Consider the following 23,974-nt stretch of genomic DNA (forward strand, 5'->3'; position numbering starts at 1 on the left):
ATACACTGCTGAAGAACAAGTTTGTCCTTCTGAGAACTGTGTAGTTCCCATGATTCATGCATACTGCTACTGCTGGAACTTGAAGGCTTACGGAGTGTTGGAAGGGGTTAAGGAATAAGCTTTTGGAATGTACTGTTTTGGTTAGGAATGCTCTAGCTGTCTTGACCCTCATTACCTTTATGCATTTGGGGGAGGTGGGAAACTTTACCTTCTTGTATGGCTTGTACAACCCTAAATTAATGCTTGACAAACACTCAAAGATTTAACCGTGGCATATGTTATCCAGCAAGCTAATTATCTCTTTTGGGGAGCAAAGCCTTCTCTCCTTGCTGATTTGATTAACCAGCCGCAGCAGCAGCTGGCAGATCTGAATAGCCGAGTTGCAGTCAAGAAAGGTCAGAAGCGTAAACAATTCTCATGCTCAAAATGTTTTATTACTGAAAGGCTGTAGAACTGCTCGTGAAAGGGCAGAGTAGCAATTCACTGCTACAAAAATACTGGGAGTAGCCTGAAGTCTGAAAAGTTGTACCTGACGGGTGTTAAGAAATGCCCACTGTTTTTAGCTCAGAAGAAAGTTAAAAGCACAAAGCCTGCAGTATCATTCAGTGCAGTAAAACACCTACATTGCAATGACACAGAAAATTAAAAAGGAGATAAACAAAAACGAAATAGTGATAAATGAAAGAGTTAGTAGCCTTGGTGTGACCTTCTGTCAAATCTGACCCTAAGTGGTTCCCCTATCCAACAGTAGCTGCTCTTCCCCTGTTTGAAGTAGGGATCAGGAATGAAGACTGTGCAGGGCTCAGATCTTCCAAAATCATTTTGGGAAGAAGATACAGTGGAACCTCAGGTTGAGGACGTAATCTATGATGAAGGCACGTCTGCAACCCACAGAGTTCGCATCCTGAGGAGCCGGCGCTTCTGCACATTCACAAAGCGCGATTTAGCGCTTCTGTGCATGAGCAAGTGGCAAAACCCATAAGTAACCCGTTTCGGTACTTCCGGGTTTCCCGCGGTCCACAATCTAAAAACATGTAACCTGAAGCGTCCGTAACATGAGGTATGACTGTATAAGGCATGGAAGGGAGAGGGAGACCTGGGGAGCAAAGAGAGTAATGGTGGGAAAAGGCCAATGGACTTCTTGCACTTTATCCCCTATTATAGTGGCCCATTGGCAAAGCCAGGGGCCAAAGGTGATGGTGGAGATTTATAAATTTTCATTCAGGGCTGTTATGAGTTTAACATCTAGTTCAAACTGTTGAGGTTGCGTATGGCTCCGGTGTTTCTGAAAGTGTGAAACCTCTACTAACAACAGTTAGGCTGGCCAAGAAGGCAATTACATCGTGCTTGGCCTGTCCTGAAGAAAAACGCTGCATTGTATTCCCTATTCCCATGCTTCCTTCTTCCTAGCAATAAGTCTGTCATTTTCATGTGGAAAATATTTTGAAAGTGCAGCTTCCAAACCGACTGGAACAATGATTCAGCTGTGTCCAAAGGCTGCCTACACAGGAAGCCCTTCTTTCATCACCCCTAGACTGGGTGGCAATGGCAAAACGTTCCCCTTGCTGCGTGTGTGAATCTCATCTGCTATGTGAGGACGCAAGTATTTAACTCCGGGTGAAAATTAAAGTCCATCTCAAAAAGTTTACACTGGGTTACAAACTATATTTATCTGGTTTTCTTTTCTCATCTTAAGTATTCTGTAAGGCAAAAAAGGATGATGACTTTACCAAGAATGCCAACTGGAATTCAAAGCGAACTGATACAAAACATAGGAAAACAGAAAGCTGTGTTATAACCAACTCAGACCATTGGTCTACCTAGCTAAGTATCGTCCACATTGATTGGCAGCAGCTCTTCTGAATTTGAGACAGGATTCTGTTCTATTCCCTACCTGGAGATGCCAGGGACTGAACTCATGCATGCAGTCCTTGTAAGCCACATGGATTTCAAAAGGAGTGCCTTGCCTGTCGCAAATCATAAAGACTATGGGAGTTCTTCTGCATTAGCTTTTTGCTTTTTGCGTTGTTCCTATTATTCCTGAGGACATTGCCCCCAAACCATTGCATTACACCAGAAGGTATAGTGCTGCGGGATTTGCTTAAAAAGCAACAGCTTATTTGGAGATTCTATAGCAGTGGTAGTGCAGTTTTTTGGGGTATGAAATGTCTCACCTGATTTCGAAGTGTGGTTGTACATGGTTGGTGATCCATTAATCCTGTGTCTTTGTATTTTCTGGTTCATGATGCAACTTCTGTTTCTTACCTTCCTGTTCCTCTGACATTACATTTCGACATAGCTGTCATGAATTCTAGTTACCCTTCTTCCTTCTCTCAAATGAAAGTTTTTGATGATATGCCCATATGCCCATTATGAAAGAGAAAGAAAACTCTTCACCTTCTCTGGAATATATCTATTCCTGAGTGTTATTTCTAAGGTACTAGATTGTGTATAAACAGTACTGAATGCGCTTAGCACTGGGTAAAGGTAAAGGTACCCCGAACATTAGGTCCAGTTGCAGATGACTCTGGGTTTGTGCGTTCATCTCACTCTATAGGCCAAGGGAACCAGCGTTTGTCTGCAGACAGCTTCCGGGTCATGTGGCCAGCATGACTAAACCGCTTCTGGTGAACCAGAGCAGCACACGGAAACGCCTTTTACCTTCCCGCCGGAGCGGTACCTATTTATCTACTTGCACTTGACGTGCTTTTGAACTGCTAGGTGGGCAGGAGCTGGGACCGAACAACAGGAACTCACCCCGCCGTGGGGATTTGAACCGCCGACCTTCTGATCAGCAAGCCCAAGAGGCTCAGTGGTTTACACCACAGCGCCACCTGCTTAGCACTATTACGTCATTAATAGCAAAAATAAAAAAAAACACTTCCCCCCCCTGCGTTTAGGTTACCGGAAGCATGCTGAGCTGTTAATTTGCTGGATCCTCTTGTTTTCTCTACAAGCAGGGGCAAATTTGGGAGTGCATGCTAGCTTCACACAACTGGAGGTAAGACTAAATTCTACTTTGTCCCATGAATAGGGCTGGTCCATACATGAGGCAAAGTGAGGCGACCTCCTCAGGCAGCAGCATCCCCAGGGCAGCAAATCCAGCCTGCAAGAAATATATTACTTGTTACAGTGATGGCTGTGTCATGCATACCCCATGGAGGCTGGATCTCCCTCTTTCTCGGCAGCCTCCCCAGTGCCACCACTATTGTAGCATCTCGGTGAATGGGAGGCATTGCTGGTCTCTTCCCATCTCCCTAGAGAAGGAAATGGTGGGGCTGCTCTCTGGGGTCTCATGCATTATTCAGTGTGGGCCCCTTTCTCTCCCCCCCCCCATCACAGCCTTTGATTTTCACTTCAACCATTGGGTCATGTTGATTTGATTTCCTGCCTTGTTCCTGGTGTAGGTCTCCACTCACTCCTTCCCTGGATTTTGAGGATTGCCTCAGCTGCTGAAGTGTCTTAGGCTGGTCCTGCCCATGACACCACTTTCTGGAAGGGCAGCGTTATTTTTGGTCATTGAAGTGTAGAACTTGGGTATTCTGGGTGTGTGTTTTGCTATGTAGAACTTGAGAAGATATTGTGGTTTGTGTGTGTGTGTGTGTGTGTGTGCACATCTCTCTCTCTATCTACATGGCTAGACTTCTTTTCGTTGTTATTTTATTTCAATATTTTGGCTTGTGTTAATGATTGGCTAGCAGGCTTTAATTGCGGGGCTCATCAAGGGCTAGCTCTTCAACTATAGGCCTGTGTGCTTTCAGAAAATGAGTGGTGCCTTTCCAATATAATTAAAAAGTGGTGATTCCAAGATAGTGCTAGATTAGCCTACTGTGAAGTATCTAAAGACCTCTGCTTCAATCTGGTTAATGTCACGCAGAACATGGAAGATAGCTGTTAACAAATCAGATGCTGATTGCAAGTTGCTTAGCAATCTCATTCTCTTTGCAGATTGAGGAAATTGAATGACCAATTTTAAGTCTCACATCTGAAAATGGCCTTATTTGTCAGCTGATTTTTGTGCTTCACATTGTTTGTGAAGCTAGCACAGGGCTTGGCCTGTTGTCTCACTCTGTTGTGCAGGAAGTGCGACTGACTGAAGCGGCAACTATAGGAAATGATGCTTTTTCCCTACTACTTGAGAATAACATATACAGCTTGGCCAGAATACATTTCATAAAGATTAATAAGGTAATAATAATTGGACTCTGGAAATGCGAAGTGAAATTCTGCACAGTGCATTCTATTTTATTTGATGGGGTTTCCTTCACAAAAGTGTTGCAGTTTATTGAGGTAATAAGTTAAATGCATTTCAGGTGTCAACAAGCCTTTCCATTTTATTAACGCTCTGAATGAGCAAGTTAAACCCTATGTCATCTGCTTATGAGTATAACATTTTATATCTTTGAAAGAATAGAGATGGAAAGAGGGAGAGGCAGGGAGCCAGAAAGTCCCTCTGCCTTCTCTTTTTTAAAACTTTTGGTCCCACACTGCTTCTTGTTTTTCTTCCCACATCCTTGCCTCCTCATCCTTTTGACTCCCAACACCTAGCCAGCTTTCCTGAAGACATAGTAACGCCATTTGGCTTATCTCATAGGCATCCAATGTTGTTGAACTAAAACTCCCAGCAGCCAATGGACAGGGATGATGGGAGCTGTAGTCTGGCAACATCTGGGGGGGCACACTGATGGCTACTCCTGGCTTACCAGACTGACTGTAGGATTGCAGTACAAGTAGCTAGTAAAGGTTTTGGCATAATAACCATATGTATTATTGATTTTGTGAATTGACCAGGTAACAAGTTTGATACCTTCATCTGATAAGGGGCTTATATTGGGGTGGGGAACCTCTCCCCTTGGCCAACCAGGCTGTTTCCTCCAAACCATGCCCACTTGTCCCATTACTTGATGTCATTTGTGACATCAGCCAAGAGTTGGGATGGCGGTGTTTGGTTGTGCATTGGCTGCTGGTGGCTGTTCCTAGCAAGGAAAAGGCACCTACCGCCAGAGCAGCAAAATATAACCCCAGTGCAGAAGCTGCTGAGCGGAAGTTCAATGCTTCTCGGTTTGTTTGAGTGTGCCTCAAACATAACCAAGGAAACAAGCATCAGCAGTGCTTGAGGTAGCCCCCCCCCCTCTCGCAGCACATCTGCCAAAAGTAGGTTTATTCTCTCTGATTTTTGGAGATCCACTGCTAGAGGGATTCTCTCTCCCCCCCTTTCTCTCATCTAGGTGGAGCAGCATTTTTTAATGTATTAATGGGGACTCCATGAAATAGGTCCTATATCATGATGTCCCCATGAACAGGAATAGAGATTGAACTGGGCAGATGTTGGTGGATTGCTCATTTTAATGAGAATAAACACAACCAAGATCTGGAAATAGGTCCAGCAAATGCTTTTGTGTTTTACTTAATCTGTTGATTAAATAGATTGCTTTGATATCAAACAGATTGTGTTTTGAACATCTCTGTTGGGGAGATCTGATCTTAAAACATACGTGTTCTGAATGACAAATAAATAGTGCAGTGCAAATCATTACTGTGTAATTGCAAAATACCTCTCTCTTGATTATCCCTCATCATGGTGCTTTGGCTTCCTTTTTCGCTTTTTGTTTTGTTACTATGGTTTTTCGAGAGAAAAAAGGGTTTCTTTCTTCAGAGAAATACTTCGTTCAAACTTTAGGTCTAGAAATGATTGGGAGGGACTATAACATTTCTAATCAGAATTTAGATGTACTTATGTTTCTTCATTCAGTGGTTCCCAAAATTGCAGAGAGTCTTGGCACACCTCTTAATGAGTTTTCTACTTGCCACAATTGTAATGCACTGTCCTAAATCTTATATGATTTTTAATTCACAGAATTATAGGGTTAGGAAGGGTTCCCCAGTGCCCATCTAGTCCAACCCCTTGCAAGGCTGGAAACATAGCTAAAAAATCCACCCAACCTTTGCTTAAAAACCAACTTTTTAATCATCTGCTCTAGGACGTTTCCAGGTATTGATGCCAAACTGACAGGTTGGTAGTTGCCTGGATCTGCCCTCCCCCTTTTGAAGATGTGGACAGCATTTGCCCACCTCCAGCCTGCAGGGACGCCATCTGTTTTCCAAGAATTATTAAAGATTATAGATGGAGGCTCTGATGTTACAGCTGCAAGTTCCTTTAGTACCCTTGGAAACAGTTCATCAGGCATGGAGATTTGAATTCATTTAAAGTAGCTAGATGTTCCTTTGCTACCTCTTCTCCTATTTTGGGTTGCACCTCCCTCTCTGCACCATTTATTCCAGTATCACCAGGTTGGGTGCTGTTTTCCTTTTGGGAGAAGACAGAGACAACCTAGGTGTTGAGCAGTTCTTCTTTCTTTCTGTCACCCAATAGCACTTATTCACCTTCTCCACACAGAGGACTTACTACTTCCTTGTTCTTTCTACATCCTTTTATTATTTTCAACCTCTCTTGCAAGCCTGAGCTCATTCCGAATTTTAGCTTTCTTATATATTGTATTCTACATATTCCGATTTGAATACTGTAGAAACAATAAATAAAAGAAGCAATAAACATAAAGTTAAAATTCAATATGAATATTTCATACAGTGGATATGGTATCTCCCATCTTCAACCACAAATCCACAAATGTGCTGTAGACTTCCTGAATGAAGCTTGCAAACCACAATTTGGGATCCCCTGTCCTAGCCGATACTTGTATATTGGTTTAAGTAGGTGGGAAGGTTAACCAGAACATCTATGAAAATTTCTGTTTGATAACTCCTGGTGAGAAAAGGATGAGCCTGAAAGATAAATGCCTTGCTTTGTATTATAAACTGTATGATCTCTTGTCCTCTTGTCCCTTTTTAATACTCTTTTATGCACTTCTGAAGCCTGGTCCTCATTATGTTTCCTCACAAGTGTGTTTCGCTTTGTCCAGTGGGACTTAACTCCCAGCTAAATCTGCATACAATCACAATCTTAAATTGTTTTCATTTTCTCCTAGCAAAATGTTAACTTTTCTCATCTTGGGTTAAAATGAAGATGTTTTTGGCATTTGAAATTCCCTTGTGCTTTTCCTTTTTGGCAATTCTCCTTTCCATGACTCAACTGCCGAACTATCATTTTCAAAAGATGGTTAGCCTGATGCAATCAAACTGTTTTAGCAGCAACAGTTTGAGCAGTGACTTGTGATGCTCCATGCAGTCTTCCCCTGGCAAGCATCACTTCTACAAGAGAACCCCTCGCCCCTGGCGTGTGTGCTAATGCCGTGGTTGGTGCTGATTCCCTTTTGTATAGGAGCCACACTTGTGAATGCAGATTCTTAGGCCTTGGCCTCAAATGTTCTGGAGTATGACAGGTTACCTGGGCTTGAACTTTGATGTTGCTCTTAGCACATATTCACATCTGTTGTCCATTTTTATGCTAACACTTACCTGCTGGGAGAGCCAGTGTGGTGTAGTGGATAAGAGCGGTAGACTCCTAATCTGGTGAACCGGGTTCGCTTCTCTGCTCCTCCACATGCAGCCCACTAGACCTTGGGCCAGTCACACTTCTTTGAAGTCTCTCAGCCCCACTCACCTCACAGAGTGTTTGTTGTGGGGGAGGAAGGGAAAGGAGAATGTTAGCCGCTTTGAGACGCCTTCGGGTAGTGACAAAGCGAGATATCAAATCCAAACTCTTCCTCCTCCTCCTCCTCTTCTCCTTCTTCTCCTTATAACCAGGGCTCCTCCCCCAGCTGGAACTCACAGGAACTCAGTTCCAGCACCTCTCAGGCTTGATGCCATTATAAGTTCAGGGTGAGTTCCGGCACCCCTTTTTCTAGAAAAATAGCACTGCTCATAACTGCCGTTGTGTTTGCGTGGCCCCTATCCCCATCTGTATTCTGGAAGTGCTAATTGGAAGAGGAGAAGGATACCTGGTGGTTTATAGCTCCTGTTTCCTCATCATAGGACTCCGGGTGTCTGTAGCTTTGTGCAATATGTTCTTCCCTGTAAATCTTTGCCATTGTTGCCCAATCACTAGCTTTCCTTTTCCTTCTGTGGTCAAGTGGGGTGGGGCACACACGTTGAACATTTTAATGGTGACTTGTGTTCCCTTCAGTCTAGACAGGTGTAGGGGTGTGCTTGTGTATGTGTGTGAAAGAGATACTGAGATTGTCTAGCTGCTCCAACCCTAACATGCTAACTTGACAATTTTTCTAAGTCTTGTTCAGTATTAGAAACCCAGATATATAAGAGAAGCACCAATTGGATCCTTAAACCAAGGTTACAGTTGCCAAAAAGGAATGCCTGATTGCCATTTTTTTGGGTCCGATGTCTCAAAAGTGGTATTTTTCAATATGACTTTTTGGTTCCTGAAATCATTCTGTTTGTGCCGATAAAATATAGCAAGGCCGCTCTTATGACTTAATAACTGTTGATATATAAATTTTGTACTGTGTCTTTTGGGCCTATGGACCACAATAAAGTTCTCTGTGTGTGATAAAATATAACAAATAGAATTCTACAGGACATGTTCCCAACCAAAGAAGAATGGCAACTTAAGCTGACAGAATATGCACAACTTGCAGACTTAACATATAGAATAAGAGAAGAAGAACAACATACATTTAAAGAAGATTGGGAAACATTCATTGAATATATGGGAAATAACTGTGAACAGCTGAAAACGTTGGCAGCATTAAGATAAATTCAACAGTGCAAGCAAGTTTTGATGGATGCAATAATGGAATACTGAATGGGATAGTTTTTGTAAAATATGCAGGGATTTATAATATGTAAAATGAATCATGGAAAGAGAAGGGAAGTCATTACTATATAGTACTTTTTAAATTGTAGAACAGGAACATGTTGCTACTGTGTGAAAACCGTCCAGATCCAAGGATCCCCAGGCATGCACCTCCAGATGGTGGAGATGTCAGGTGACATTCTGGTGCCCAGGTATCTTCACTTGGTCACAAGTGGCTGATAGCCAGGTACACCTGGTGCCTGGCAAATTTCAAATGCTGGTCTTGTGCTGCATAGACTCCTGGTAGAAATGGCTTGTAGCGTTACAGTTCTGTAGATGTAATGTAGTGGCTAGATCTGTTGTGCCAGCATAAGGAGAGGAATGTGTGACCATATGCCAGCCGTGCTCTTTCTAGCAGAGGATAGAACTGTGGCCAAAAAAGGGACTGAAGGTATCAGAAAGGTCAGATTAAGTTACAAAAGTATGATGCAGAGGTTTGAGCAAGCCCACGCTAGTCAAACCTGCCTCTTCCGCCCTTGCTTTCATGTCAGGCTGAAACCTCTTAACTTCCCACTGTTCTGTGCAAGGTGAAATCTATTGGCTGCTAAATTAACCTGCGGGTTTCTGGTGTTAATGTTTTTTGTACATCAACACATCAAACATTTGAGATGGCAGAGATTTGAGAACAAATCTTATGTTTGATCTATTTCAGGTGAATCTGCAGCTGGGCATTCCTTGGTATTAAATAAAAAATTGTGTAATGTTCTTTCACAAATATTTATTAATCACAGAAAAATGCTGGCTTCCTTGGTGCAAAACCGAACCTAACCTTACATAAGAGGTAGATGGGATGTTTACTATAGAGAACTTTTAAATAGTAATACAGTGGTACCTCGGGTTACATACGCTTCAGGTTACACACTCCGCTAACCCAAAAATAGTGCTTCAGGTTAAGAACTTTGCTTCAGGATAAGAACAGAAATCAGGCTTTGGCGGTGCGGCGGTGGCAGCAGGAGGCCCCATTAGCTAAAGTGGTGCTTCAGGTTAAGAACAGTTTCAGGTTAAGAACAGACCTCCGGAACGAATTAAGTACTTAACCCGAGGTACCACTGTAATACTATTAATTACAATTAAGATTAATAAAGGATTACACCACTATTACTACTGCTACCTGTGCTCATTAAATGAGAATGTATTTTCCCCTCGTGTATACACCTGTTCCTGAAATCTACTGTTAGGGTTGTATCCAGAGCTTCCCCTTCCTCTCTCCCACAGCCCCTTGTGCACCCTCAAAAATCTGCTGCAGGGGTTTGATGGAACCTCTGTAGCAGATTTTGTGGGAGCAGGAGGAATAGAGGAAGGATAAGACCCATTGTGCAAGCAGATCATCACCCATTTCAGCCTTGGACACAACCCTTAGTTATAATGCATGGATCCTTTTAAAGCAGGATAAATGAAACGGAATATATTAGGTAGTAGAAGCTTTCAAGATACTTGACGCTCTTTGACAATGTGCCATTTTAATTGGCGAAATAATGTACTAATGCTGTAAGCAGACTCCCTGTTTGGCTTCGGGGCAATTCGTATAACCTTTTCGAGTTCACATGACCTAGGATAGTTCAGCTGGTAGAGCATGGGACTCTTAATTTCAGGGTTGTGGGTTTGAGTCCCACGTCGGGCAAAGGATGTCTGCCTTGCAGACTAGATTACCCTAGTGGTCCCTTCCAACTCTACAATTCTATGAGTCTCTAGACTTCCCCTCCAGTGTCCTTTATTATTACTTATTATTTATTAAATTTCCATGCAGCCCATCATCAGAGGATCTCAGGGTTGTTTACAACATAAGAAACACAAAAATACATACCATAGTAACCAACGAAAACAGAACCCCCCTATAGTTTAAAAAGCTATAGATTGTTTAATTAACTAAAGGCCTGGGAGAAGACGAATGTCTTTTTACAGCTTACTGGTTGGATACTGCATGGGGTGTATGGATAACTGTGGAGTCACACAGTGTGGTCAGGTGTTCTTGTTGCTGTGAGAACATTTGTTATCCCTGTCCATATCCCTACCAGTGTTTGCCTTGCGCTTGTGTTTTTCATCCCTGCTGTTTTCTCTGTAGAATACAATATTTCGACCTCCCTCGGGGTGGCTTTACATATGCTTTTGACAAGGACGGATGCCTTCTGAAGAGTGACACAATCCACTAGAGATCCAAGGAAACAAAACATGAATTGCTGATACATGAATTTCATCTTGTTGAATAGGGTTTTTTGTTTTGTTTTTTGATAGAGCAAGAATTTAAGAGTGGCTTTGGAATTCTTGTCGCTTCTTTCAAAGATACAGCTCTATTATATTTTAGAGTTCAGTGGATATTGAAAGGCTGGCTGAAAACTGTCAAGCAAGCAGGACACTGAATTCAAATCCTCACTCAGCTATAATGCTTTTAATTGTGCAGGCTTGCACTAACTAGTCAGTTTCAGCAGTGCCTACCTCACAAGCTTATTGTGAACAGAAAACGGTATAACTACAGTGGTACCTCTGGTTACGTACTTAATTCGCTCCGGAGGTCCATTCTTACCCTGAAACTGTTCTTAACCTGAAGCACCACTTTAGCTAATGGGGTCTCCCGCTGCTGCCATGCCACCGCCGCACAATTTCTGTTCTCATCCTGAAGCAAAGTTCTTAACCCAAGGTACTATTTCTGGGTTAGCAGAGTATGTAACCTGAAGCGTACGTAACCTGAAGTGTACGTAACCCGAGGTACCACTGTACATGTATGTAGCCCTCGGTTTTTTGGAGGAGTGGTAGGATATAAATGAGATAATATAGATGGGCGGCTGTGCATATTCACATCAGTATAGCTGATTTCATCAGTGAGGTTATATCTGCGCTGCCAAATTGACCATGCACACTAGTTAATTGGTCTCTCTCCGTTGACTTAATCTCGAATCCTGCACTCAATTGATCATAAGAGGGTCATAGGAGAGTCATCGTTTTCATTAGCTATCTCACTTCGTAAAGGAAGTGGCATTTTGAATTATGCATTTGAAAAGTGAGTTTAAGAAACAAAGCCGTTAATTGATTGACTTGACATTTATATAGGTTCCAATACTGATTCAGAAGGCAGGGAAAAGAAGTATGGTAGTGATCAGTAGTGATTTCAGCCTGCTTTAAACCCCCCCTCCCCTGTCACCATTCACAACACTTTCCCACATGAAACACTGAGATAATCAAAGGTTTTTGAGACTGTGCATTTGCGTTTTTTCTTTTGGCTTCCTTAGGAAACAGTCTTTCAGTGCTGGCATCCTACCTTAGTTGTCTCATGTGTTCTTCTACTAGTTTTATACAGATGTGGTTGGAGCACCATTCCTGAGTGTTGGCTGAGAAAGAGGTTTTTAAAAGATCATATTTCAACAACCTGGAATGTGTGTGATTGTGTTGCAGCTTTCTGATTGAAGATGGTTGTCCCTATTTCTAGTAAAGTCTAAATCAGGCTTCCTCAGCCTCAGTCCTCTAGATGTTTTTGGCCTACAGCTTCCATGATCCCTAACTAGCAGGACCAGTGGTCAGGGACGATGGGAATTGTAGTCTCAAAACACCTGGAGGGCCGAGGTTGAGGAAGCCTGGTCTAAATCCTTCCAACATCAGAATTCACAAAATAATGCCCAGACTCTTCGTTTTCCTCCTCTCAAATAAGGACACCCTTCCTCATAGATCAGAGGTGGCTTACCTGTCGCCCTCCATATTTTGAAGGACTCTAACTCCCATCAATGGGACACGGGTGGCGCTGTGGGTTAAACCACAGAGCCTAGGACTTGCTGATCAGAAGGTCAGCGGTTCGAATCCCCGCGACGGGGTGAGCTCCCATTGCTCGGTCCCTGCTCCTGCCAACCTAGCAGTTTGGAAGCACGTCAAAGTGCAAGTAGATAAATAGGTACCACTCCAGCGGGAAGGTAAACGGTGTTTCTGTGCACTGCTCTGGTTTTCCAGAAGCAGCTTAGTCATGCTGGCCACATGACCTGGAAGCTGTATGCCGGCTCCCTTGGCCAATAAAGCGAGATGAGCGCCGCAACCCCAGAGTTGGTCATGACTGGACCTAGTGGTCAGGGTTCACTTTACCTTTACCCCTGACAGTGTTATAGAGAACGTAGGCATCAGGATTAGGAGCCACTGATGGCCTTTTGATGATGGTTTTCTACATAAGTAAAGGTAAAGGTACCCCTGCCCGTACGGGCCAGTCTTGACAGACTCTAGGGTTGTGCGCTCATCTCACTTAAGAGGCCGGGAGCCAGCGCTGTCCGCAGACACTTCCAGGTCACGTGGCCAGCGTGACAAACTGCATCTGGCGAGCCAGCACCAGAGCAGCGCACGGAAACGCCGTTTACCTTCCCGCTATAAAGCGGTACCTATTTATCTACTTGCACTTAGGGGTGCTTTCGAACTGCTAGGGGGGCAGGAGCTGGAACCGAACAACGGGAGCTCACCCCGTCGCGGGAATTCGAACCACCAGCCTTCTGATCGGCAAGTCCTAGGCGCTGAGGTTTTACCCACAGCGCCACCCGCGTCCCAGTTTTCTACATGCTAAGCAACTAATACCCAAGGTTAACATTTGGCCATGTTGCCTTTCTAGCATCATAACAGCAATGTTTTTCAATAGTTAGATATGCACCGATAGTATGTTAACACATTATTCAATTACTCTTAAGGATAGAGCCCACCCTAACTTAAGGTTTTGCAGAACACATCCTGATGTCTGTATTTTGCGAATGTAATTTTATCAATTACACATCATTGGCAAGAGCATTGGAGAATTGCCAGTAATTTATTTTTGTCTATATTGCCTTTTTACCAAAGTACACAAGATGGCTTCCAACTTGCACAGAGCAATGTATAAAGTCCTGCTAAAACAATAAAGCACAGCTAAAGTAACTAAGTAGTGTATGCTTTTATAGATGTAGCAAAATTGTATCAGAAATAAAAATTCTCCAAAAAAACCCCTATCAAATAAATGCTTCTTTTTCATCCTCTGTTGAAGAATGTGGGATACTGTTGCCTGCATGAAAAGTGGTAACTGTAAAATCTCAGGCAAAATAACAATGGGGAATTACTCTGTCTTGTATCTTAATGGGCGAAGAGTTAAATGTTTTGGAGTCCTTTGGTTGTTTGTTTTGACCACAGCCTATGTTAAAAACAACAACGAGCAAAATTAAATATACTGTCATTTTACAATATGTGGACATCATGTGTTAGAAGCAATTGCCTGTGCTGAAAGAATGCTGCATTTCTTGAAGACTTGAGAATTAATTTTTCCATGATTTGAATGTCTATCAACACTATTCAAAAGGTTGTTTATTTCAATTCACTTCAGTAGATTGGCAGTAAACTTGTTAACAAATCTGCAATTGCTTGAATGTTTTTTCTTCTTTTCCTAGTTTGCTGCTTTGTGGTTCACAAGAGGTGCCATGAATTTGTTACCTTTTCTTGTCCCGGGGCAGACAAGGGGCCGGACACGGATGTAAGTACATTTTACTTTGCTCTCTGATCTGTGTTGATTCATTGCTCTGTTTATGCGTTTTGTTGATTCACGGATGGTAGATATGGACAGCTTAGAGGTTAGTTAATATGTTCTTTAATAGATTGTGCTTATTAAGTTTCTTCTGTCACAGTCTGTCTTCTCCATGATCACAGGCAATTGCAACGATGAAGCCAATGAGAGACAAATAAGAGAAAAGCAGAGTTATGAAGCAAAAAAAATAAAAGGGAAGGAGAGAATATATGAAAGACAACATAAATTATAAAGTCACTTTTATTAATATTGAGAGCAAGTTATAGCCAGCTGTTAGCCATGTCAAACTTCCAACTGCTGTACTATTGCATATTTCCAATAATGTGTAACACTATATTCTTCATTCATTCTGAGCCCACTATTTTTATTATTATTATTTAGCCAGTCGCCGACTTCAGGTAGACACTGTAGTGTTCATTGATTTCACAATTTTGTTTTTCAGTGGGGAATAGAAGGTTGATTAACCTCTGTACATCTGACTCTGGAGCTTACACAACAATTTCGATAGCCTATCTGTTAGAGTAAATGTCTTTGACCTGAGGCGTTTGGGCTTTTCAGTCCAGATTTCAGTTCTGCTTGCATTCAATCCTAGATCTGTTCCATCCTGTTTTCTACAAAAAAATTAAACAATACACAATTATTATTATTATTATTATTATTATTATTATTATTATTATTATTTAGAAATACACAAGTATTATACACACTTCTGTACACACTTTCTCAAAAACTTGCATTTTGTATGCATTTCCCCCAGATCTGCATTCTAATGCCTTCCTATGCATTGCCCTATTTTTGTACATTTTGTGTGTGTGTGTAACATACATTTTTGGACACATTTTTGAACAAAACCATCACTGCAAAATTTAGGAACGTGTGCAATCTGATTGTGAACTGTGTTCCATTTTGTGTCTTTGTCTGTATCTTATCTATCTTATCTTTTTGTCTAAGTCTTGGAACTTAGGTCAGTTTGTTTTAAAAAGTGGACTGAATTTTTCATCCCTAGCTTGTAGCATGGGTTGACACCTCCTTCGGACCAAAATCAACTTTGCCTGATTCATGCTGCAGAATGGAGGGTTGCCTATGTAAATATCCCCCCACCTAACAAGAGCTTCTGGAGAACAACCAATTAGCATGTCAGAGAGGGGAGCTGTATATTCTTTTCCTGTTTGTATGGCGCATTTTTGTGCAATAGCATTCATATATACAATCTCACCTGTCCAATTGCTGGTAGAAGTGCTGGTGTCTCAAAAAATAATAATTCATGGCTTGATTCCTTTGCACATACAAACTGGCAGTGTGTTTCCTTGCTATGGAACCATTGTGGTAGGGACCATTTTGTTTTGCCTGTCTGGATTGGATTGCATCGTTCGAGTGTCTTTGATAATCACATGTTCCTAGAGAACTGAGGTTCCTCTGTGTGTTTTGTAATTACTTTTTTATTTTATTTTATGTAAACAAAGGGCAGACATATATTTGATTTCAAAATAAAGACAGGCTAAGGAAGGGACAACAATTTGCTGCTCATAATGATATCCATTGAAGATTATCTAATGCTGAGATCTTCTTTTTAAAATACCCTAGTAGTGTTAATTGCTTCATTACTTTCTGACTTTTATTTTATTTTATTTTCTGCTTTCCTTCTAAGGAGTCCTGAGAATTTACTGGAAAGGCTTGCTGAAAATAATCTCTAATAATTGAATAGATGTGTGGCTTCTAAAGTTGTTTTCAAACTGCATCTCCTCACTCGGCAATACGCTTTTGAAACATTAGAGTTTCAAAAGCAGTTTAAAATAATGTGAGGACTGCTATATCGACACTCCTATCTCAAGAGGCCCTCTGAATCATGGCTAAAGAGATTTTGGTATTCTGATATATTTTTCTGGGATGACTTTATAAAGCTCCCTTGTGTGAATGAGTTCAAATGGTAACAAAAAGACCTAAAATTAAGCACATTATTTTATATTTTCTGTTCAGAAGTGCCTTTTGGCAAGTAGTTTCATTACAGGACACTCTTTGTAGAAGTTACAAAGATAATCTTAGATACATTTGTTGAAATTAAAATGCCATGGAAAAGGAGGGTGGATGGATGTATACGACATATATAATTTTAGCTCAGCTGCAGTTAGTAGAATGACTCCAATCTCCTCAGCAATTCATTACTGTAGTCTTCAAGTTGTGAATTGGATCAACTGATTGCCTCCCATTGTAAGGGATGCTATGTTCTATATAATTCTGTCCTAAGAAATGGTATTTATAACTGAAAGACACATTTAAAACTGATCATTTCAATCCCCTTCAACAGACTTCTGATGAACAAAGACTAGAAAGAACCATTTGCCCTTTGGAAATTAGAGAGACTAGCTATTTCTCAACTTTAAAAAAAAATTGGAAATGACTCTATTTCAGAGTCATTTCAGAGGAGTATAGCTATGTATAACTAGAACTCTTCATACTCTTGGAGATAATGTTGGCTTGCCAGGTTTTATCTCCAGTTCTTGAACACCCTTATCTTTTGTCACCAGTTTTTCAGCTGAAAACGAGCAGGGACAGTTCTTTCATGCCAGTAGCTGGATGGTTGGCATGTGAAATGCAACGTTGGAATGGATGCAACACCAGTACATTCCTTCCAACATTTTCCCATCCCCAGGAAGTGTATATTTCATATGCACGGCATATCAAATATACATCACATATGCATATGTTTACAGTTTTCACTGCTCTCATTTTGGTTCTCAGAATTTAAGGAATGCATGGGAACTGTGTGCTACTGGCTTGCCATGCCTATTTACATGTAACAATAATAATTATCTCCAAGTAAACTACATTAAGTATGCTTTATTAGATTTAGCTTCCTTAACCAAATACTTCACTTCGAACACTTTTGAAATATTGTAAAATTAGCACTGTTGTTTAGTCGTTTAGTCGTATCCGACTCTTCGTGACCCCATGGACCAGAGCACGCCAGGCACTCCTGTCTTCCACTGCCTCCCGCAGTTTGGTCAAACTCATGCTGGTAGCTTCGAGAACACTGTCCAACCATCTCATCCTCTGCCGTCCCCTTCTCCTTGTGCCCTCCATCTTTCCCAACATCAGGGTCTTTTCCAGGGAGTCTTCTCTTCTCATGAGGTGGCCAAAGTATTGGAGCCTCAGCTTCACAATCTGTCCTTCCAGTGAGCACTCAGGGTGGATTTCCTTCAGAATGGATAGCTTTGATCTTCTTGCAGTCTATGGGACCCTCAAGAGTCTCCTCCAACCCCATAATTCAAAAGCATCAATTCTTTGGCGGTCAGCCTTTTTTATGGTCCAGCTCTCACTTCCATACATCACTACTGGGGAAACCATAGCTTTAACTATACGGACCTTTGTTGGCAAGGTGATGTCTCTTACTGCTCAGCAAAGTCGGAGGCTCCCTGTACGCTTCTGCCTCCCTCCCCCCTTTCGATGGCAGTACCCTGACACATATCAACAGATCATCTTGTATACTAATGTCATATGAGTATTTGTGCATATATTTAGCACTGTATACATAAGGACTATGACTAGATACAATTTATATGGAATTCCTAGAATATCAGTTGTTGGCTTTCTTGAATCCAGCTGAAGATCAAATGGAAATTTTGCAACTGTGGAATGAGCCCAGGGGTTGCATACCCCTTTCCCTGTCCTTCTCAGGCACAGCCATGAGGAAGAGACTGGAAGCTCCCACTTTTGGTTTCAGTTAACCACAATTTAGTATTGCATATGCAATTAGTGTTAAAGTTTGTTGAAACAAGCCTGTTTCTTAACCCGTGGTTTGAAGTTGGCTTTTTCCAAAGAAAGCATTGTTAAGATAAGTCAGAGTTTACTTGGTTCATCAAATAGAGCAAATGTGATTAATCAAATGCTGTTTCACACTCTTTTTCGGGGTGTGTGTACAAATTAACCCTAGACTTGCTTAGGCTTTTTTCTGTCATGATAAACAATGCATTGCAGCCTGACAGGTTCAGAAACTGTTAGTTTTCCCTTCAAGGCACTTGTACAAACGCGAGTTGTATGATTTATACAGCCAAATATTTTAATGTCACTTTATTTCTCTACCGTACAATAAGAATAAATGAAGGGGAAAGAGCTGGGAACAACTGCTTTTACTTCAGCAAAATTTGTGACTTTGTGGGAAATGGAAAATGCACTTATTTATGTATGCTAATTTATGCATGAATTTGTTTCTGGGTACCATCAACATTAAAGAGAATAGAATTTATGTGCCTGTTTCCCTGCACCAGCCTCAGCACTAGCTCATAATTTCTAATGGATCCCTTTGGGGGCTGGAGAGTATATATTTTAAGGAACATGGGATCAAATGTGAAATTCAAAATTACTGTTAACTACCAGCAACACTTGGGGTTAAATACACACACACACACACACACACACACACACACACACACACACATTGTTTGCAACATTGATATAACATGGTTTTAGGACTCTGAGGACACATGGCAACTTGTGGAAAGATGCATTTGTTTAAAAACCGAATGTTTAATGTAATTAAACAGACATTTGGTGCTTATGTTGTGGTGGTGGGGGGATCGTTGAATGTTTGTCGCTCCTTGTATAAATAAGTGAAAACAATGAAATACTTTGAAGTGGGAAAGGAGTAGTCTAAACTGTGTGGGAGGGTCTACTTGGTTATTTCAGTACTGTATATGGATTTCTGGATTCTATACACTCCGAACCAATAAAATATGTCTATATCCACACACACACACACACACACACACACAGAGAGAGAGAGAGAGAGAGAGAGAGAGAGGGAGGGAAGTTTCCAGAAAAGGAGAGGAATGAGGGACATTTTGTAAGATGTTCGCCCTTCATTTTTTTCTGTGAGAGAATGCACATACTGGTTTCTAGTGAATGGAAACTCACTTAAAATAATGCTGGACAAGTGAGATCTGCCCATTAAGAAAGCTGTCTCCAATAAGTCATTTTTAGTGGGAAGCTTTCCAAACTCTGTTGAAATTCAGCTGTAACAGTAAGCCTGTAGGAATTGAACTGTAAAAAGTTACAAGGATCAACAGGCAATAAGAATTCATACACATCTTGCATTTGCCTGGGCATTTTTACAAAAGAAATATTAGTTTCATCCTAGGCACCAGAAAAATATGCCATATTAAAGTCAGAAACCTTTGCTAAACTGTTCTTAATATTAATGGAACAGTCTAGTATCCATGCAGTCATCCTGCCTACCTGTCTTCAGAAACATGCTGACATTTTATGGCATTGGGGTCTCCTTTTGGAAAGGAACAAATCTAAAAGTCCTTTCACACATAACTAGTTCCACAATTCTTTGGGTCTTGTCTCTTAATTCCATGGGAATGATAAATCCATGTAAGAATATGCACCATTATTTGTTTCCAGTATTGCCTCTTATATTTGTCATAGGAAGTTGCCGTTAGGCAAAACAACAAATCAGTGCTATACCATACATTTGCATTTTGACCTGTATGAACATTATTGCCTGTTATTGTATCCAAAAATCTAAATCAGGGGTGGTCAACACGGTGCCCTCCTGTTTCTATTGGACTACAGCTCTCATCATCTTCAACCAGATTGGCCCGTGGTTCAGGATAATGGGAGCTGTAATTCAACATGTGACAGGTGTTGTGATAGTTACCCCTATCTAAATGTGACCTGCTTTCATTGAGTGCAGATATTTTCAGTGCAGCATAGAAGCAAGAACTTCTATCAAGTTACACACATGGTTGTCTTAGTAAAGGTATTGAGAGAAAGGACTTAGCAAAGGCATGCTTAAGCTTCACTGAAATGAAGAATGCTTAATTGTATGCTAGAACTACATCCCAGTGTCAGGAGGGATATTCCTTCATAGTACACTGCTGTGAAAAAGAAAACTCATCCTGACATTGGAACACAGTCTAGCATACAATTAAGTATTCTTAAATCCCACTAATTTCTGAAAGATTTCAGTACACCTAATTATGAGGTGGATTGGCCCTATAATCAGTTGGAGGTAAGGGCAATGTAGACTGTGGAGCCCTTAATAGTGTAACTGAGTAAGTGTAATCCTCCTAGAGGAAATATAGCTAGTTGTTGTTTTTTTTTATTAGCAGTGCAAAATACTTTTAGGAACTCTTCAGGAGAGTTCTGGCCACTTCACTATAACTGCTAACATTATTTGTCATTTATAGTTTTCAGTGTGTAAAAAAAACTGCAGTGTTGGGAATACATCTTGATTTGCAGGGTGATATAGTGGTTAGTAGGGACGCAGGTGGCGCTGTGGGTAAAACCTCAGCGCCTAGGACTTGCCAATCGTATGGTTGGCGGTTCGAATCCCTGTGGCGGGGTGAGCTCCCGTCGTTCAGTCCCAGCTCCTGCCCACCTAGCAGTTCGAAAGCACTCTTAAGTGCAAGTAGATAAATAGGTACCGCTTTACAGCGGGAAGGTAAACGGCGTTTCCGTGTGCTGCGCTGGTGCTGGCTCACCAGATGCCGCTTAGTCACGCTGGCCACGTGACCCGGAAGTGTCTCCGGACAGCGCTGGCCCCCTGGCCTCTAAAGTAAGATGGGCGCACAACCCTAGAGTCGGACACGACTGGCCCGTACGGACAGGGGTACCTTTACCTTTATAGTGGTTAGTAGAGACATCACCATGCCAACAAAGGTCCATATAGTAAAAGCTATGGTTTTCCCAGTAGTGATGTATGGAAGTGAAAGCTGGACCATAAAGAAGGCTGATCGCCGAAGAATTGATGCTTTTGAACTATGGTGTTGGAGGAGACTCTTGAGAGTGCCATGGACTGCAAGAAGATCAAACCTCTCCATTCTGAAGGAAATCAGCCCTGAGTGCTCACTGGAAGGACAGATCCTCGAAGCTACCAGTATGAGTTTGACTAAACTGCGGGAGGCAGTGGAAGACAGGAGTGCCTGGCATGCTCTGGTCCATGGGGTCACGAAGAGTCGGACATGACTAAACGACTAAACAACAACAACAACATAGTGGTTAGGGTACTGGTGTAAAGGTGGGGCGATTGGGGCTCACATCTCGTCAGCCTTTAAGCTTACTGTAGATCAGGGTTTCCCAAACTTGGGTCTCCAACTGTTTTTGGACTACAGTTCCCATCATCCCTGAACACTGATCTTGCTAGCTAGGGATGATGGGAGTTGTAGTCCAAAAACAGCTGGAGACCCAAGTTTGGGAAACACTGCTACAGATGATGTTCAGCTAAGTCCTTTGGTCTGTCACAGGATTGTTGAGGGGATGAAAGTGGCAGAGAGGGGAAAGCATGATAATCTCATGAGGTCCTTGGTGGAAGGGTAGAGGGCTTCCTCAAAGCTGAGGAAATCTGAAAAGAGTTTTAACAGCACTTCTGCTACTTCTGTTGGGTGTCTAAATATTTGTGTAAGTAGTAGAACAAGAATGTGTTAAGGCGTAAAACACAGCTGCATTAAAAACCAGCAATAAGAAATTTAAAACTGCAGAAATCAAGTATAAAATGTATACCTCTCCTTTCATCTGCAGATACCTCTACTGTATTGAATCAAAGTCCTTCCATGTTTTCAGTGTCCAGGCAAGTTGGAACTTTATAGTGTTTGAGTTATAGCTTATTTTCATTGTTGAAAATATAAGACTATTGAGTTTCTTCCCAGCAGAAGTTGGAGAGGACAGGTTTCTCCCCCTATGACTTGATATTGTGTAACCATTTTATACTTTCCCACAAAGAGTAAATGTTCAAAATACATTGGGCATTTGTGGAAATGCAAAATCAGTTTTTCGATAAATATTCAATAAATAAATAATTTTTCCCCTTTTATCATTTTTCCGCTATGTAGTACAGCCCCCGTGTCTGCAGTCTGTGGGTTTATGTGAAATTATGTGGCTTCCCCAAACCACTGAGAACCAGGCTAAGTTTATGTAAACAAACTTGGAATAAACATATATCATAGAAGAGGGAAAGAGACACATAAAATTCCTTTCACATGAATCCTGTTCTTATACTGATGCCGTTAAACGTGTCAGATTTTAATGTAGTGGGCGTCTTGTGACACATGAACAAATCTTCCAGATTAAAACAAGCCCACTAAATCAAGATTTGGCGGTGATGATATGTTGAAGTGAATGAAATATGTTCTAAATATTTTTGCAGGGGTCCAAATTTTAAAACTGTATTCTGCATACCAATTTTGGCTCATTGATTCCTGTACCAACTGAAATGGGCTACGAAGAAAGGAGAGAAAGAAAAAGCTTTAAATATTGGAGGATTCCATAAACCTATTTATAAAACAACAGTTATGCCTTCTTCCTGTTGCGTGCCACGATTGCGTGGCTCAAATAGCCATAATTTAATTTCAACCTTCTCTTTATTTTCCCAGGAAGCAATAGTAATTTAGGATAATACCAGATTTAAATGTGATTTAAATGTATGATCTGTTAAATTGGAGTGTAGGCGTTTTCTACTGGTCTTTAAAATTCATGATTTGTATTTGCACTTCTGAATGTATTTTCTACGCACCTCTTGCCCCCCTGCCCCAAACACTCCATGCCCTATAGATTTATTTGTACACAAAAAATATTGGAATAAAATTGTGGTTCAGTTAGTGATAACTGGCAGTCATGTAAACAATGGCTGTGATGAAGATAGGAAAAAAATTTTCGGCAGGAAACATATTCTCATGATTTGAGGTAAAGGTAAAGGGACCCCTGACCATTAGGTCCAGTCGTGGCCGACTCTGGGGTTGCGGCGCTCATCTCGCTATATTGGCTGAGGGAGCCGGCGTACAGCTTTCGGGTCATGTGGCCAGCATGACTAAGCCGCTTCTTAGAGCAGTGCATGGAAATGCCATTTACCTTCCCACCTATTTATCTACTTGTACTTTGTAGCTTTCAAACTGCTAGGTTGGCAGGAGCAGGGACTGAGCAACGGGAGCTCACCCCGTCGCGGGGATTCGAACAGCCGACATTCTGATCAGCAAGTCCGAGGCTCTGTGGTTTAACCCACAGCACCACCCGCGTGCCATATACTCATGATTTAGCCATAGGATAATTGAACCTATGGAAGGGTAATGGGATGAAGCTAGCTTGGCCTGATGCTTCCCCATCCCCAGTCTTTATTCTCAGTGTAAGGAGAGCAATGGGCTCTGTATCCCTATAGTTATACATGTGTTCACAAACCCAAATGTTCCTGAATGTGCATTCAAGTCTTGCATGCCTACCACCCTTTCTCACTTTACACTGACTTCACGGATGATGAATGTAGCACCAATGAACACATGCAGGTTGGAGGTCAACGCAGGGATAGCAGTCCTCCTCTCTTTGACATGCTCATTGTGCATTTGACTGGATCATGAGAAGAGGGCATCAGCTGTAACTGTCAGCTGGCCCGTGGGCCACCTATTTCTAAACAAGGTTATGCATAGGATTGAATTCAGTTTGGTAGTGCCCAGTATTTTTCCAAAATGACAAATACAGTAGTACCTCGGGTTAAGTACTTAATTCGTTCTGGAGGTCCGTTCTTAACCTGAAACTGTTCTTAACCTGAAGCACCACTTTAGCTAATGGGGGCCTCCTGCTGCCGCCGCACCAATAGAGCATTATTTCTGTTCTCATCCTGAAGCAAAGTTCTTAACCCGAGGTACTATTTCTGGGTTAGAGGAGTCTGTAACCTGAAGCGTATGTAACCTGAAGCGTATGTAACC

At 41.7% G+C, this 23,974-nt stretch overlaps 1 protein-coding gene across 4 annotated transcripts in view; it reads left to right on the forward strand.

Moving 5' to 3' along the window:
* Positions 1-23,974, forward strand: part of PRKCA (protein kinase C alpha) — a 200,413-nt gene that overhangs the window by 70,067 nt on the left and 106,372 nt on the right. For all 4 annotated transcript variants that reach the window (XM_081181352.1, XM_081181350.1, XM_081181351.1 and 1 more), the window contains one exon: positions 14,146-14,228. In XM_081181352.1, coding sequence (XP_081037478.1) covers positions 14,146-14,228 — 83 coding nt within the window. The remainder of the gene's footprint in view (positions 1-14,145; positions 14,229-23,974) is intronic.

The sequence above is a fragment of the Podarcis bocagei genome, assembly GCF_964188305.1.
Source record: "Podarcis bocagei genome assembly, chromosome: 2".
Taxonomy (NCBI): Eukaryota; Metazoa; Chordata; class Lepidosauria; order Squamata; family Lacertidae; genus Podarcis; species Podarcis bocagei.